This window comes from Anabrus simplex, chromosome 1, assembly GCF_040414725.1.
Source record: "Anabrus simplex isolate iqAnaSimp1 chromosome 1, ASM4041472v1, whole genome shotgun sequence".
NCBI lineage: Eukaryota > Metazoa > Arthropoda > Insecta > Orthoptera > Tettigoniidae > Anabrus > Anabrus simplex.
The window spans coordinates 273,135,461-273,153,409 of record NC_090265.1 but is presented as its reverse complement, the minus strand read 5'-3'; the positions used below and the strand labels follow the sequence as shown (position 1 = coordinate 273,153,409).

General features: G+C 37.9%; 1 protein-coding gene across 2 annotated transcripts in view; it reads left to right on the top strand.

Moving 5' to 3' along the window:
- LOC136886804 (uncharacterized) overlaps positions 1–17,949 on the top strand; it is a 225,199-nt gene that overhangs the window by 192,205 nt on the left and 15,045 nt on the right. For both annotated transcript variants that reach the window (XM_067159633.2, XM_067159623.2), the window contains exon 5: positions 652–802. In XM_067159633.2, coding sequence (XP_067015734.2) covers positions 652–802 — 151 coding nt within the window. The remainder of the gene's footprint in view (positions 1–651; positions 803–17,949) is intronic.

The following is a 17,949-nucleotide window of genomic DNA, read 5'->3' as shown; positions in this document are numbered from 1 at the left end:
TTCTCCAGAGCACCACTGCCGAACTCTACTATTTTAATTTTACGCATTGGTGCTGACTTCTTATTCTATAAACCTATATGTTCAACCATCACTATTGTACAACTGTTTCTCATACTTAATTTTTGTAATGCGTATTAATAATATGTGTTAATTTGTGCATGTCAACTACTAACCAGGTACCTGATTCTTGCCTTGAGGAGATAATTTGACTGATGGTGTCCTCAATGAAGGGCGAAACATGTCTCAAGTGGAATCAATAATAAATTCCTAAATTGTATAATTTATATGTATTGAATAGGTGACAAATCAAACCTTTTAGCATCTTACATTCAGTATCTTCAATACGGATAACAAATGATTTTTATCACTTAAATGTCTCTAAACTGTACGTGAGGATTGGTACGAAGTAAGTGTGGTACATGATACAGATATGACTGTGAAATACCCTTGATAAATAAATATTAATAATAATGACTTCCTTCCTTTTGAGGCTGATGGAAGTATGAATTTTGCAAATGGGTTGTTATGGATAAACTCGTAGAAGAATTTCTCCTGTTTTTTATTAATGTTTTTCCTTGTGAAGCTGTCTGTGGGAAATCCAGTCTTTTTTCTGACTAAATTAATATACTAAATATTATATCATTTTTTTAGTTGAATTCCAGAGAATTATGGATGGCATTCTTACCCGTTTGAGAGCAATCAATGAAACTGTTCATCCTTATGCGGACTCATATTCACAGGCTAGAAAAGTTCTGCACTCAATTACTGAATCACAGAAAGTAATTGCCAGTGATGTTCAAGGGTAAGTATAGGTTATTTATTGGTCTGTATTTTGGATATTTTGAGTTTAGAGAAAAAGGTACTTGGTATTTACTGATCTCTGATACAAGACAATGTTTATTTATCAATCACTGTTAATCTTCACTACACTAATATGGCTGTGGTTACTATGTTGTGTGTTGGGAAAGTTTTAAGCTATCCCTTGTCTGAATTTGTTTCGTGTGGGATTGATTTGCAGCATATTCTGCAGATATGGAATGGAATGAGTGGAATGAAAAGCAGCTTTTGTAGCTCTATTGTAGTTTCATAGGCTGTACTGAATGCAATATGTAAGATAGTTCATTTACTTTGTAGATGGCTGCAATGTTGTTTAGCAAGGGAAACAATGTCAAGTTATATATAGAGAGATAGGAACAAGAGGAACACATAATAGGACAAACACGATGGCAGGTCAGTGTGAGGGGAGGGAGCATCAGAAATAGGAGAAAAGACAAACATGAAAACACAAAAGGACAATCTTCACTTACTAAATGATACAATTTAGTACCTGCCAGCAGTCAGTTATCCTACACAATTAAATTAATTATCGTTAATAGAAACAAGTCCATTTCCATCTTCTAGATCATTTTCTGACTCTATTGGTAACTGGGTAGAATGCTGACTGTTGGTCTGAGGGGTCCTGGGTTCGATTCTCAGCCGGTTCAGAGATTTTAACCTTCACTGTTTAATTCCTCTTACTCGTAATATGGGTGTTTGTGGTGTTTTCAATATTAGATTTAATCCTAGGTAGGACCCCATCCTTGCAGACATGCAGGTTGTCCAAGGACGTCTACTCAAATGATCTGCTCCAGACCTCTTCAGAGACCATACACCATTGCTGGATATATGAATATAGTTTTTGGTATATTAGTTATTATACTGATCTGATTTTAGTTGAGAGAGAGAAACACAAACAATTGGAAGATGTGACAGCTTTGCCAGATTTTGAAGTAAACCATAAAATTATAGTAGCTAAATTAAGACTTGGTAAAGTAATGAAATTAAAAGAGGCAAGAGAAAGAAAAAATAAAGTTATGGGAATTAAAGGAAGAGGGAGCACAGGAGAATTTTCAAGAAAAACTGACAAAACAAATTCCTAAAGAAGAGGTTTGCAGTGTTGAAGTGGAATGGGCCAAGTTCAAACAAGGAATGGTAAAATGTGCAGAAGATACATGTGGTGGAGTATCAGGGAAAAAGTAGGAAAGGGAGACACCGAGGTGGAATAACAAAGTAAGGGATGCAGTGGAAGAAAAAAAAAACATGGAGGAGCTGCAGAGTAGGCAAAAGAACAATGAAGCAAAGAAAGCATGTCAGAAGATTATACAAGAAGAGAAACATAAGTGCTGGGAAAACTTCACAGAAACCTTGCGAGAGGATGTAAAACGAAGTAAAAAAGGTGTTGAATGGATTGGTTAAAAGTAAACCAAGCAGGAGAGAAGACACAAAAATTGTAAGGGCAGAAACAGGACAAATTTTGACACAATATTCTCCAGCGTTGGGAGGGGTATTTTGCTAAATTACTTAATATCAGATTCAAACAACTGGAGGAAAAGGAGAAACATGAAGAAGAAATGTTGGAAGAAAATCAAAATGAAGATAAAACAGTATTGAAAATAGAAAGAGCTGTAAAGAAGATGAAATGAAATGAAATGAAATGAAATGGCGTATGGCTTTTAGTGTCGGAGGACAAGTTTCGGCTCGCCAGATGAAGGTCTTTTGATTTGACATCCGTAGGTGACCTGCACGTCATGATGAGGGTAAAATGATGATGAAAGACGACACATACATCCAGCCAACGAAATTAACCAATTAAGGTTAAAATTCCCGACCCTGCCGGGAATCGAACCCGGGACCCCTGTGAGCAAAAGGCCAGCACTCTAACCATTTATCCATGGAGCCGGACTGTAATGAAGATGAAAAGTGGCAAAGCATCAGGTGTGGATGAGGTGGCTACAAAGATTTTAAAAAACCCTGCAGAACCAGTAAGGTGACATTGGCTATATTATAGACTATTTCAAGTGATATGGGAAAAAAAAAGTACCAGAAGATTGGAGAAAGGGTCTGATAATCCCAGTTTTCAATAAGCGTGATAAGAGATAATGTAGCAACTGTAGTGGAATCTCCCTCATTTCACATGTAGCAAAGATCTTTGAGAGGGTATTAGAGTGAAGACTGAGGATGGAAATAGAAAAGGAAATGGAAGAAGAGCAATATGAATTGAGAAGAGATAGATCAACTTTTGATTTAAGTTTTGCATTAAGGAACATAGTGGAAAAAAAGATGGTAGTTCAGGAAGGATTTAGTGATGATATTCATATATATTGAGAAGGCATATAACAGTGTACTATGGCAACTAGTCTGGGATGTATTGATAAAAAAGAAGGTAAGCAGAGCAGAAGTACAGATAATCAAAGCCATGTATGAAAAGTGTGTAAGTATAGTGAACACTAAGATAGGACAAACTGGTTCAATGTAGAAAAAGGACTTCGACAAGTCACTAGTCATGGATGAAATACACAAAAGTGTACAACAAAAATAGGAAGCAAAGACACAAAGGCCTTTACTCTTTGCAGACGACATAGTACTATAGGGAGAAGATGAAATGGAAGTACAAGAACAAGTTGCTGTATGGAGTCAGGAGATAGAGGAATATGGAATGAATATAAGTGTGAAGAAGACAATAGTGATGATGAAAGGTAACAGAAGGAATACTGAAGTAAATGGAAGACCATTAGAAGTTGTGAAAAGCTTCAAATATTTGGGGAGTATACTTGCAGAAGGTGGGAAAATAAACAAAGAAATTGGAAGGAAGGAAGTGGTGGAGAGATACAAACCTAATGGGATCATATATACAGTTTTAAAAACTGGCAAATCCTATATTGAAATCATTTTTAGAGAACTATACAAATCATTATATCCAAGTTACAACAACTTAAAAAAAAAAAACTATTGTCCAATATCATATGTACAGTTACCATATAACATAGTGCCCACATTCTAGAAAGTCAGGAAAAGTTAGGGGGAAAAGTTTTGGTCAGAGAAATAGACAAAAAATCTGAAAAGTCAGGGAAATCTTCCCCGTTGATATGGATTTGAGGTGATATTTTTAGGCTATAGTCTGTCGTAACCCAGGCTATTGTAGCATTTTTTTCAGGAATTTTTTCACAAAAAATGCGTGACAATTCTACAAATTTTTTTTGCCCTAGTGTCATTTCTTTTAACCATTTTTATGTTACTCTTTTTTATTTCAGTTCAAATGCTTCCTTGAAACTCATGACAATGGCTAACAAGCTGTGAACATATAATAAACTTTGGCTAAACAGTAAAGTGTTCCCCGAACTGAGTGGTTGGTTGGACATACTGGTAAATGATGCAACTTCAGCATATTGTAAAGTGTGTTGAAAATTGTTGAAATTTAGTAATATGGGTAAACAAGCAGTCACTATTCATGCTAAAGGACCTACTAATATAAAATACATGAAAGCTAAGTCTTCCCAGCCAACAATGTCTTTCTTTGCAAAAGAATGCCTCTACTCCATCTCCACTTGAAGATATATAGCCAAGAGTTTGCACTACATCCACAGCTACAAAGGAATTAGCAGTGCCAGGAACAAGTCAAAGGAGTTTAAAGACTTGCAGTGTAAATAAAGATGATGATATATCGGCTGAAGTCATATGGGCTCTTCAGGTTGTCATTGGAAAAATGTTTCTCAACTCTTGTGATGAACCCTCCGCAGCATTCAAAACAATGTTCCCAGACAGTAAAATTGCTCAAAACATTACTATGGGAAAGACTAATGGTTAGTCCCATGTTTTAAAGAAAGTTTGCAAAATGACTTAAAACAGTGCTCTGACTACGTTGTTTGTTTTGATGAATCATTAGACAAATTTGTCCAAAGAGGACAAATGGTCTTGTGTGTAAGGTTTAGGGATGTAAATATTCAAAAGTTGCAACAAGGTATTGGAAATGTGTATTTTTTGGGCAGGGCAACTGCGTATCACTTATTAGATGGGTTTATATTGTCCTTACATTTAGGTAATATTTTGCAAGTCTTAATGGATGGGCTGAATATTAACCTCAATTTTATTTAAAAATTTGAAAATAATTTCCAAGTGTTAAACCCCGAGGCCAAATCTCTTCTTGATATAGGCATATGCAGTTTGCGTACAGTGAATTGAGCCATGAAGACTGGGATCTCCAAAATAGACTGGGACCTTTTTAATTTTTTCAGATTTCTGCACAATCTTTTTAAAGATAGCCCTGCTTGACATGCTAAATATAGACATAACAACAAGCACTGCATTTCCTTACAAGTTTACTGCAATAAGATGGTTGGAAAATGGATGCTGTATTGATCATGCTCTTAAAATATATGATCACATTGATAAATCTGTGAAAGTACACTGGGGGGAAAAAAACAACTTCAATGCCTTAGAGAAGCTGTGAAGAATCCACTACTTAAGGTAAAATTAAGTGCTTTTAGAATTATTTTGCCAGATGTTGAACCTTTCCTCAGAAGACTTCGAAGTCAGAAACCTATGGTGCCTATGACTGATTTGTCTTCAAACCTGAAAACTGCTTTGAATATAGACCTGGACTAATTGGAATTCATTATACAAGGTGACCAGGAAAGGTATAATAATATAAAATTTATTAACTTAAGAAGAAGTGGAAATATTTACTTGCGGTTTGTTTCTACAAATAGGGTAACTCAAAATGTTTGTTTACATACCTAATAATCCTCAATATATACACCATTAGTGGCGCGACAGACATCTAATCGGTATTCCACTTCTCTCCAAGTGTTCTGAAGCATTTTAGGCGTAACATTTATGATAGCCGCACAAATGCGATGACGCAGATCTGGTAGATCATGAACTGGTGTCTGGTACACTTGATTCTTGACAAACCCCCTCAGGAAAAAATAAAGTGGCATAATGTCGGGAGGCCAAGCAATTGATGGAATATTTCTCCCAATCCAGCGATCTGGGAAATCATGATTCAAGAAATCCCTCACAACTTCCGCATAATGGCATGGTGCGAGGTAACTGTAACTGCCTACTTGCTTGTCGAATTGACTTACGAGGGCTCCGCTTGAAGGACTTGTGGATTAAATCAACAGTAGCCTCTGAAACTGCGGGCTTGGCGTGGCGGCCCGACATCGACAACAAGGTCCCAGATTCTTGACTGTTACATAAGTGGGAACATCATCAGTTGGTAATAGTCCATACTCACGCCGAAATCTACGTTGTACTAGTGTAACGGATTTTATCTCCACGAGCGAAAGCACACAGAACACCTTCTGCTGTGGAGTCCACATGGTTACTGGCGCGCTTCTCGTGAACAATGCAGTTACGTGGATGTGCATATGGTACCACCACCACCGCGAGCGAACACAGAAAACATTTTGAGTTACCCTAGTTGTAGAAACAAACCGCCAATAAATATCTCCATTATTTCTCAAGTTATTAAATTTTATATTATTATACCTTTAACCTGGACACCTTGTATTCGCCTACATTAGAAACACAAGTTAATTACTTTCGATCTCAAGACTGCTTTAAATCCACGTGAAATAGTATTAGATTGCTGTGGTAAAATAATTTTATTTTCATATTTGAATTACTGTTTTAATAAGTTGTACTTTGTTCCTTGGAAATGATAAGATAAAGGTATATGTTAGACCTACATGTTATCTTTAAACAATTTGTTTATATATATTGTACCAGGAACTGTTTTAGCCAGGTACATTATTTTAAAGTTGCCGGAATATTTGGAAAAGGACGGCAGTAATATGTGTTCATATGCCCGACATCTTATGTGAGATGATATAGATGTTGATTCCCATAGGGAATCTGAAATATTTGTCCTGAATGAGCAAATTTATAATACCAATATCAAATGGTCCGTTATTGGACATTATAAATTTTCCAGCTAGCTCATTCTTGGTTGCCAGCGTTTCGCCCTCATGTGCTAGGGTGGGCTCATCAGTTGGTACCTAGCACACTTACCAATACGCTGGCTAGTGCATACCGTGGAGGCCACTGCGTAGGCTAACTGGAGCCACCGGCAGTGCCAATGCACTAAGAGACTTTGTCTCATCACTAAAAATTGATGCCTGCTTGGCCATCAGATGATATAGATGTTGATTCCCATAGGGAATCAACATCAATTTTTAGTGATGAGACAAAGTCTCTTAGTGCATTGGCACTGCCGGTGGCTCCAGTTAGCCTACGCAGTGGCCTCCACGGTATGCACTAGCCAGCGTATTGGTAAGTGTGCTAGGTACCAACTGATGAGCCCACCCTAGCACATGAGGGCGAAACGCTGGCAACCAAGAATGAGCTAGCTGGAAAATTTATAATGTCCAATAACGGACCATTTGATATTGGTATTATCTTATGTGAGCTCGATACAAAGTTCCTCGTGGCAAGCAGGACACGTCACGAGCGATGAACCTGCGGGTGACGTCAGTGCCACATATTGTATGCCTAGAATAAAAAAATTTACAAACTTTTTAACCAATGAAGATACAGAAATGAGACATACCTCGTTGTGTAGCTAGTGTTCTGAAGGCAAACATATGTCAATCTCAACAAATTCCATCAAGGTGTTAAAGAGATAACAAGCGAGAAAGGAACCACATTTCTTCTCGTGACGTGGTGAGTAACCTTGGCCTTATGGAATATAAGCCGCGGTCCGGGCCGAAGCAAACCAGTTCAGATTCTTCGCTCACAGCTGGCTTGTCAGTCATACTACTCGCGACAAATGAAGCCGAACTCAGTGTTCATTCTACGGGAACGTCGAGATACTTGCATAATTTTTGACAGCAAGTTGACACTTGGTTTATGTGAACACCAGTGAGTAACCAGTGGATTTTCTTGAGAAACTGTTGGACTTACAATTCGTCAGGGACATTTGAACTTCGGAAATTAATGTGTTTATAACGTCGAAGTTACAAGACTTGTAATATTTCGCCAATATTGGAACTTATAAAATACCTCGATTTCCGTGTGAATAACTTTAACAAACTTGAAACTAGCACGACTACTTTAAATTTCAATGGTCATGAACTGTTTCAGCTTTGAGTGTAGGTTTGCAACACATTAACTATTTTTAATATTATCAAAGTCTAAAACCACTTTTACTTGTGCATAAAGACTGTTTACTAATTTTCGTAACAGACTGTACCATCTGAAACCAATTCATGGTTTAATGAACTGTAAATACGCCGTAATACATTACACGTACTTCATAATTCAGTGACATTGTGAATTGTAGGGTTCGTGTACGAATATATGAGGAACTGTGACAGTGAGAAGGAACATTACGATATAGTACGAGAGAGAGAGAGAGAGAGAGAGAGAGAGCTATTTATTTATTTCTTTAATGTGAAAATGAGTCATGATAAACTGTGCTTCGAATGAGAGTTATTTCTGACAGTATGAACGGTGTGCAGCGAGTGTAAAGATTTCCAATTATTGCAACTTACGAAAAGAAACAGTGCTTCGACATATTTCTCATATAGTGAATGGTGATTATTTCTGAAACAGTTATAATCAGTTCTAACACCACAAATCAATTGGTGCTCGTTTCAACACAGGACACTCTATCAGTGGCCTAGTCAGATGGACTTTCTTGTGTTGAAGCCACTCTTTTATTAACATGAGAAATCCTGACTCAAGACGATGCAGATCAACGGAGAACAACGTAGATCAACGGAGATTGATGCAGATCAACATGGACTTGGCACTACGAGGGACGGTTCCAGGGACGTGGGTACTGTGGAACATCGTGGTGCTTGCTGTTAGCTGAGTTCCAGATTGCTGCTTGCAGAGCAGTATACAACAGTTCGAGCTTAACAAGAAGACATAATTCAGGTGATATAAGTGTCTTTTCATTCAGAAACATAATTCTGCTTTCAACAGAACTCTTATAGACAATGTCATTGCTGACAAAGAATAATTCAATTCAAAAGCTCACTTACCTAATATTTTGACGAACAATTATTAGCAGATTGCAAACTTGAAAAATTAACGCTTTACAGTACTTAAAAATACAGACAGACTTTTGGAAGACAGTGTGCTCTCGTAATATCGTATGCTCTCACTTGTTGGAACTTTAGAATTTCAATTCAGTGCTTTATTTAGGTGTACAATAAACTCTTAATTGGCAATATTCATATAAAGTGTATAATAAATTGCGTAAAATAGGACAATACTTAGAACTTTCTACCAGAAGATCAAATTTAATTTTTCAAGTGTTTTGTATTTGACTATAAATAGTTTGAGAAGTTCACGAGAAGGAATTACAAAATTTACTTTGTTTTATTTACGTAGAAAACATAGTCTGAAATCACAAATGATAATAGAAAGAACTTTAGGATTTCATTAAAGTGGAATATTAACTTACTTTCAACATGCTTTATTGTTTTACATCAAGAAAATCATGATGGACATAATGGGTTGAAAAGAACATTATGCATCAACATAATATTTTTTTATATTTTGTTGTAGGAATTGGAATATATTCTCCAGTAAATATCTCTGATCACTACAGTTCAGCGATATAATAGGGTAACTTTTCTTAGATTGAATAAATGGAAGAAAGTTATGTTATCTATTGTTTTGCCTTGCGATCCTCCCTCACTGTACCCTCTCCTAAGGACTAGGCACCCTTCAGAACGACCTCATGCTCTTTGAAACCAATTTTTCCTGGTACAATATATTGTACCAGTAAAAGATAGCCAGTCCTAACTGATGATTTGAAAGAGCATGGATGAAAGTTCTCAAGGCGTTTCCGAGGCAAAATAGCTAGGGCTTGGAACAGGAGGATAGGTTCCATCTACAATAAGTGAAGATGTATTTTGAATATTTAATTTATTCAAAATTATGTGCAAGTTGAAATTCGTATCACTTTGGTGCAGTGAACCACCATATCCCGAATCATCTTCCCGAATGGTTCTCCAGACAAACTCGTACTCCGGGTCCTCTCGTCACCATGGAATTGGACTCGTACTCCAGGATCCTGTAGATAATCTTAACCATAATAGGTATTAGGTTTGATCCTGTATTGACTTGTCTGAATCTATTAACCCATTGCCTTGCAATGACGGAAATTTCCGTCATTGTCCGCGGATTGCCATAAATGCAATGACGGAAATTTCCGTCTACCCTCTTTATTGCTTTGTTGAGGTTTCCAAGGATACATATCGATATTTCTTTGCAATCCCAACATGTCTACGAGATGTTGGTAATCGTATTTCAGCTAACTGTGCCCTTCAGCTACGTATTTCGCCGCCAAAGAGTCTAAATACGATCGAGTAAATTGTCGCGTAAAGCTTTAGTCAACGTCATGGCCGAGTCGGATGAAGCTCGAATATTACGTTTTTTGGAGGAAAGCGATGTCAGTGACGGTTTTTCCGATGAAAGTGATACTGAATTACCTTCAAGTGATGTTAGCAGTAGTAATTCCGAAGAATTAGATGACATTATTGAAGAAAATGAAGACGGAAACGCAGGTGGGCGTGTGCATAACCTAGAAGATTGAACGTGTACACAAACAGACAATGTACCAAATAATGTGTGGTGTAATCTTCTTGCTACCACAGAGTTCAGTTCTCCAAGCCCCATAGTTTTTCTTCTGTTGAAAGAAGGTATTGATCCGGTTTGTCAGTCTTGTATTTATTATTATTATTATTATTATTATTATTATTATTATTATTATTATTATTATTATTTCGTTATGCCTGACTAATGAGCGCAATTAAACTTATTTAGCTGATGTCGTTGACTTTTCCTTCTCCCAAAATCTCTTCATCTTCTCACTGTGGCTTTTCTTGCAAGGTCTGCTATGACTGCAGAGGAAAAAATCCCAAGGGAAAGAAGAGGGGTGAATCCCGCTATAAATGATAAGTGTAAGGTGGCACTGCATGTATATGAGTGTTTTAAGATCTACCACACTGTGTTAAACTATTGTTAGAATGTGAACTGTGTTTCAGTGTGTTAACTTGCTGTAGCAAAAGTGATCTCTTTTAAGTCAGATTAAATTGCAATCAGTGTATATTTATTTTCAAGAAAAATTGCAGTTCAATGGGTTAAAGAACTATTTAAAATAGTTTTTACTTAAGTCCGCTTTGTCAATACACCTTATAATGATAGAAAACTATTTATTTTACCATACGTGTTTCGGGAAAATCATCCATTCCCTTTTCGTGAGTCAGAGAAATTTTTCTTAGTAGGTCAGGTAAAGTCAGGGGAAACTTGAGAGAACATCTCGGTTAGCAATGTCATCACTGATGAAGGGAATGGGTGATTTTCCAGAAACATGTATGGTAAAGTAAATAGTTTTCCATCATTGTAAGATGTATTGACAAGACGGACTCTAGTAAAAACTATTTTAAATAGTTCTTTAATAGCTCCAGGATCCTCTCGTCACCATGGAACTGGACCCGTACTCCCAAGTCCACTCACCAGCATGGAATCGAACCCGTACCTCGTTCCTGAAGGTCTCGAATTTAACCTCAGCTATACAATTTTTGGGATTATGTGGCATTCATGGGAGTCCAGCATGCTAAAGCCCTTCATTGTACCATATATATATATATATATATATATATATATATATATATATATATCTTGATCTTGTTTGACGTAATGTTGGCAACAGCATAGACATTTGAATGGGACTCCAACAAGTCAAAACCCTATAACACTAGTTAACAAATTTAAACTTTTTTTTTTTTTCATCTGGTTTGTAAATGGATGGGTTTACCTAATTTTGGGGTGCTGAATACACTGGTAAAATCAGTTTTTCTCTATGACGTCACACATTTCCTAGATATACAGCAGAATAAAAAATGGTAATAGCAAAAATTGGCAGAATTAAGTCAAACAAAAATACACATTCAGAACGTTTGAAATCAATACTATTTTGTATGTATGTATGGGCACGAGCCAATAAAAGGTCCAAATTAGTTCAGAAGATATTTTCACCTTTAATCGTCTTTGGTTTTTGAAAAATGCGACGACGGAGCTCTTCTTTTGTTTGCCGTTTCATCACTCTCCCTAACAAGACCCCAGCAGTAGTCACCCATCATCGAAGGGTTCCAATGGCCTTGATAACGGTGTTCCATGGTAAGAATGTCTTGTTGAAAGCTTTCACCATGTTCATCGCTTATGGCTCCCAAATTTCGGGAAGAAATCAAGGTGAGAATGTAAAAAGTTAATTTTAAGCTACATTATACACCCCATGTTCTTATAGTTGTCCAACAGATCACTCGCAATGGTAGTATAGGTTTTGTCTTTTCTGTTACCCAAAAAGCCCTTCACAATTGCTTTAAAAGAAGACCAAGCAGCTAATTGGATATCTGTGAGTTTGGTATCAAAGGTTGGATCTTTCAACAATTTTCTTATTTGTGGTTCAACAAATATACCCTCTTTCAGCTTTGCCTCACTTAATTTGGGAAACTTTTCTTTTAAGTGATTGAAGGCCTCACCTTCTTTATCCAGAGCTTTTACAAATTTCTTGATAAGGCCCAACTTGATATGAAGGGGAGGCAAAATGATTTTATCGGGCTATTGGGGTATTGTTCACATTTACGTTTCCAGGAACATATGACTTCCTTATAGGTCATTCCTTGACTGTATAGTGGTTCTTGGTGTCACGGCTGTCCCAAAGGCACAAAAAGCAGAAGTATTTCGTGAATCTAGCCTGTAACTTTTAAATCACAGCAAAGTTGCCATTCATGTTCCTTATATTTGATTGCCTCTAGCAGCAAAGCCATGGTTTCATAAGTTTCTTTCATGCCTACTGCGTAAGCCAAAGGTACCGATGGAAATGTATTGCCATTATGCAGTAGTACTGCTTTCAAGTTGGTTTTACTGGAGTCAATAAATAGTCGCCATTCCTGTGAATTATGTTGTACACCTAGCTGCATCATCAGACCATTGACGTCTCTACATACACACATTGAATTCTGCAATAAAGAAAAATTTACCGAAGGAAGCACCTCTTGATCTGAAACAGGAAATTTTTGTCCCTGGAGCTAGAAGGTTCCGTTGTTGCAGTCTTGACCCCAAAAGTACAGCTTTCTGTTCCGAAAGTTTTAGATTGCGAACCAAATCGTTCAATTCCTCTTGAATAAAGAGCTGAGGCGAAGTGTCATGATGTTGAGGGCAGTACTCTTCTATATGTTCAATACTTTATGATTCACTTGACATGGTGTCTGGTTCCGTGGCTTTCAAGTTACAGACAGGAACAGGCAACCCCTCATCATGGGACACAGGCAAATGCACTGAAGGTACATTTGGATACTTTATTTTATGTCTAGTTTTGCTTGAATGTCCCAAAATATTTGTAAGACAGAAGTAACAGTCTGAATAATGGTCTTTAGGCTCACACCACACCACCGGAACAGCGAATGGCATGGCTTGGCGTTTTCCTTTCAACCACTCGGTTAAGGTTGAAGTACAGGTTATGCAGGCAATATGAGGTGCAAAATATTTATCATGATCACCAACAGGACAATCAAAATACAATTCATATGCCTTCTTAACCAAATCAGTGATTGGTTTTCTTTGGGCTTTTGGAGTGAATTACCCACACACATAACAAAAGTTGTCGGGGTGGTTTAGACAGCAACAAGATTAACTAGTTGCCATTTCTCTTCGTGTAAGTTTTACATACATACATACATACATACATACATACATACATACATACATTATCATTATAGACTGTTATGCCTTTCAGCGTTCAGTCTGCAAGCCTCTGAGAATTTACTAAACGTCGCCACAATCCTCGATTTGCAACTAGTGTTGTGGCCTCATTTAGTTCTATACCTCTTATCTTTAAATCGTTAGAAACCGAGTCTATCCATCGTCGTCTTGGTCTCCCTCTACTTCTCTTACCGACCATAACAGAGTCCATTATTCTCCTAGGTCACCTATCCTCCTCCGTTCGCCTCACATGACCCCACCACCGAAGCCGGTTTATGCGTACAGCTTCATCCATTGAGTTCATTCCTAAATTAGCCTTTATCTCCTCATTCCGAGTACCCTCCTTCCATTGTTCCCACCTGTTTGTACCAACAATCATTCTTGCTACTTTCATGTCTGTTACTTCTAACTTACGAGTAAGATATCCTGAGTCCACCCAGCTTTCGCTCCTGTAAAGCAAAGTTGGTCTGAAAACAGACCGATGTAAAGATAGTTTCGTCTGGGAGCTGACTTCCTTCTTACAGAATACTGCTGATCGCAACTGCGAGCTCACTGCATTAGCTTTACTACAGCTTGTTTCAGTCTCACTTACTATATTACCGTCCTGGGAGAAGACACAACCTAAATACTCGAAATTATCGACCTGTTCTAGCTTTGTATACCAATCTGACATTCAATTCTGTTGAATTTCTTACCTACTGACATCAATTTAGTCTTCGAGAGGCTAATTTTCATACCATACTCATTGCATCTATTTTCAAGTTCCAAGATATTAGAATGCAGGCTTTCAGCACAGTCTGCCATTAAGACCAAGTCGTCAGCATAGGCCAAACTGCTTACTACATTTCCACCTAACTGAATCTCTCCCTGCCATTTTATACCTTTCAGCAGATGATCCATGTAAACTACGAACAGCAAAGGTGAAAGATTACAGCCTTGTCTAACTCCTGTAAGTACCCTGAACCAAGAACTCATTCTACCATCAATTCTCACTGAAGCCCAATTGTCAACATAAATGCCTTTGATTTATTTTAATAATCTACCTTTAATTCCATAGTCCCCCAGTATGGCGAACATCTTTTCCCTCGGTACCCTGTCATATGCTTTCTCTAGATCTACGAAACATAAACACAACTTCCTATTCCTCTCGTAGCATTTTTCAATTACCTGGCGCATACTAAAAATCTGATCCTGACAGCCTCTCTGTGGTTTGAAACCACACTGGTTTTCATCCAACTTCCTCTCAACAACTGATAGCACCCTCCCTTCCAAGATGCCAGTGAATACTTTGCCTGGTATACAAATCAAAGAGATACCTCGATAGTTGTTGCAATCCTTCCTGTTCCCTTGCTTATAGATAGGTGCAATTACTGCTTTTGTCCAATCTGAAGGTACCTTACCAACACTCCATGCTAATTTTACTACTCTATAAAGCCATTTCATCCCTGCCTTCCCACTATACTTCACCATTTCAGGTCTAATTTCATCTATTCCTGCTGCCTTATGACAATGGAGTTTATTTACCATCCTTTCCACTTCCTCAAGCGTTTTCACCAACATCATTTTCCTCCTCCCCATGAGCTTGGCTGTTCGCAACACCAGCAGGATGATTTCCTTTTACATTGAGAAGATGTTCAAAATATTCTCTCCACTTCTCCAATGATTCCCTGGGATCTATTATGAGTTCACCTGAATTACTTTTTCCCTTCCTTACTAAGATTCTTTATTACTGTCCAGAAAGGTTTCCCTGCTGCTTGACCTAGCCTTTCCACGTTATTACCAAAATCTTCCCACGACTTCTTTTTGGATTCAACAACTGTTTGTTTCGCTCTGTTTCTTTCATCTACGTACAAATCCCTGTCTGCCTCGGCCCTTGTTTGGAGCCATTTCTGATGAGCCTTCTTTTTACGTTTACAGGCTGCTCTCACTTCATGATTCCACCAAGATGTTCGCCTTTTCCCATCTTTACACACAGTTGTTCCTAGGCATTCCCTTGCTGTTTCTACTACAGCATCCCTGTATGCCACCCATTCACTTTCTATATCCTGAACCTGCTTACTGTCTACTGTTCGAAACTTCTCACTAATCATATCCATGTACTTCCGTCTAATTTCCCCATCCTGGAGATTTTCTACCCTTATTCGTTTGCAGACAGATTTCACTTTCTCTACCCTAGGCCTAGAGATACTTAGTTCACTACAGATCAGATAGTGGTCTGTATCATCGAAAAATCTGCGAAAAACTCGTACATTCCTAACAGATTTCCTGAATTCGAAGTCTCCCATGTGTAGCGGTGAATAGCCTTATGCTTGAAGAATGTATTCGTAACTGCTAAACCCATACTAGCACAGACGTCCAGCAAACGCTTCCCATTCCCATTAGCTTCCATATCTTCCCCACATTTACCAATCACCCTTTCGTATCCTTCAGTTCTATTTCCAACTCTCGCATTGAAATCGCCCATTAGCACTATTCTATCCTTGCTGTTCACCCTGACCACGAGGTCACTCAATGCTTCATAAAACTTGTCAACTTCATCCTCATCTGCACCCTCACATGGTGAATACACGGACACAATTCTAGTCCTAATTCCTCCCACTGACAAATCTACCCACATCATTCGCTCATTTACGTGCCTAACAGAGACTATGTTGCGTGCAATGGTATTCCTGATAAAGAGCCCTACCCCACACTCTGCCCTTCCCTTTCTAACACCCGTCAAGTACACTTTATAATCTCCTATCTCTTCCTCATTATCTCCCCTTACCCGAATATCACTTACTCCTAGCACATCCAGATGCATCCTCTTTGCTGACTCAGCCAGTTCTACCTTCTTTCTTCTATAAGCCCCATTAATATTGATAGCTCCCCATCGAATTCCATTTCGTTCGCCAAGTTGTTTCCAAGGAGTCCCTCGCCTGTCAAATGGGAGTGGGACTCCATTACTCCCATAGGTCCGAGGCTTGCTTAAAGTGTTCTGAGCTCGGTAAATTCATGAAGCAGGATGCTGCCCTACTTGCACATAGTCCAAGTGAGGATCTCTCCTCTAACGGGTTATGGACCACCGATGAATTGTATAGTCCTAGCCACCTGTGCACAAGGAGGGCCACGACTCAGAATATGTCCGAGATGCCCACTCCCATTCCATAGCAACTGGTATCCCGACTCTCAGGACCACTTACTAGGCCACTCAGCCGTTGCCCATGGTTCACGAACTAGGACATGACTACAGTAACCCAGTGAAAGTTTTAAACGCAAAGAATTTGCACTATCTTTCACAGGAAACACTTACTGAGGATCTCTTTCACACCACTGGATTACCACACCAACTATGTACTGACGATTTGTAGATCTTGTAGCTCTCCTCTGCAAATCAAAAACAAACAATTAAACATCAAAACAGAAGAACAGCAAAAAGCGAAATACTGAATACGAAAAATAAAAAACCTTTAAAAACTCAAAAATGGTACATGCTAGAACATTTTGAAAGGTATATTCGGATTCTACACACCAAAATACGTACTAGTTGATGTATCACATCCCAGATGCAAAATGGCTGTTGACTAGTGTAATTGTACCATATGTATATATCTTAACATTAGTATTATATTAGAATAAGGCATTCTTGTTTAATTAGTTTGTAGTAATGTTTTTATTATATACAATCGCCATTAAGCAGGTTCACCAACAGCTGATGACCTATTTACAGGTCAATACCGGTACTGTTTTAATGTAAATAATACTAAATATTTTGTAAAATAAAGTATTGATTAGGTGGAAAACTCACCCTTCATACTTGTGTGGTCTTGAATTTCTCAAACATCTGTAGCGATCTTGATGTGGGGGTAATCACTTGTGACTTAACTTTGTATGAGTGTCCACGGTACAGTCTCCCAATGGCACGTTTAGAATCTTTGACACCAAAAACTGACTTCAATTGATGTAGGCCCACAACATGTAGTTATGCCAAAACTTCACTTGACACTTGTAGATAGAAATTATTGAATGTTACTTCAAAATTTGACAATGCGGATAGCATTGATTTAAGAAATAAAATGATGGAGGGTAGTTCATGGTTATTTACCACTGAAAATGATGAAACTAAATACCATTCACTTGTAGTGCACTGTCTGTTGTTACTTTGCACAACGAATAATAATATTGTCACACTTGACACAAAATTGGCTATTTAAGAGTTTCTCCGTAAGACACTGCTAATTGCAATGAAATAAATGATAACTTGTCAGTCACTCTTAACACAGAGAGTCTCGTAACATAATAAATTCACTGGAGAATAGTTAGAAGTAATTATGTAAAAGTATGAGCAGAAATCAGTTCGAATTCAGTTAAGACTAACACTATAATGGATTATCAGTTTACGTCGCTCACTTTGAACAGTGCGGTTGGACA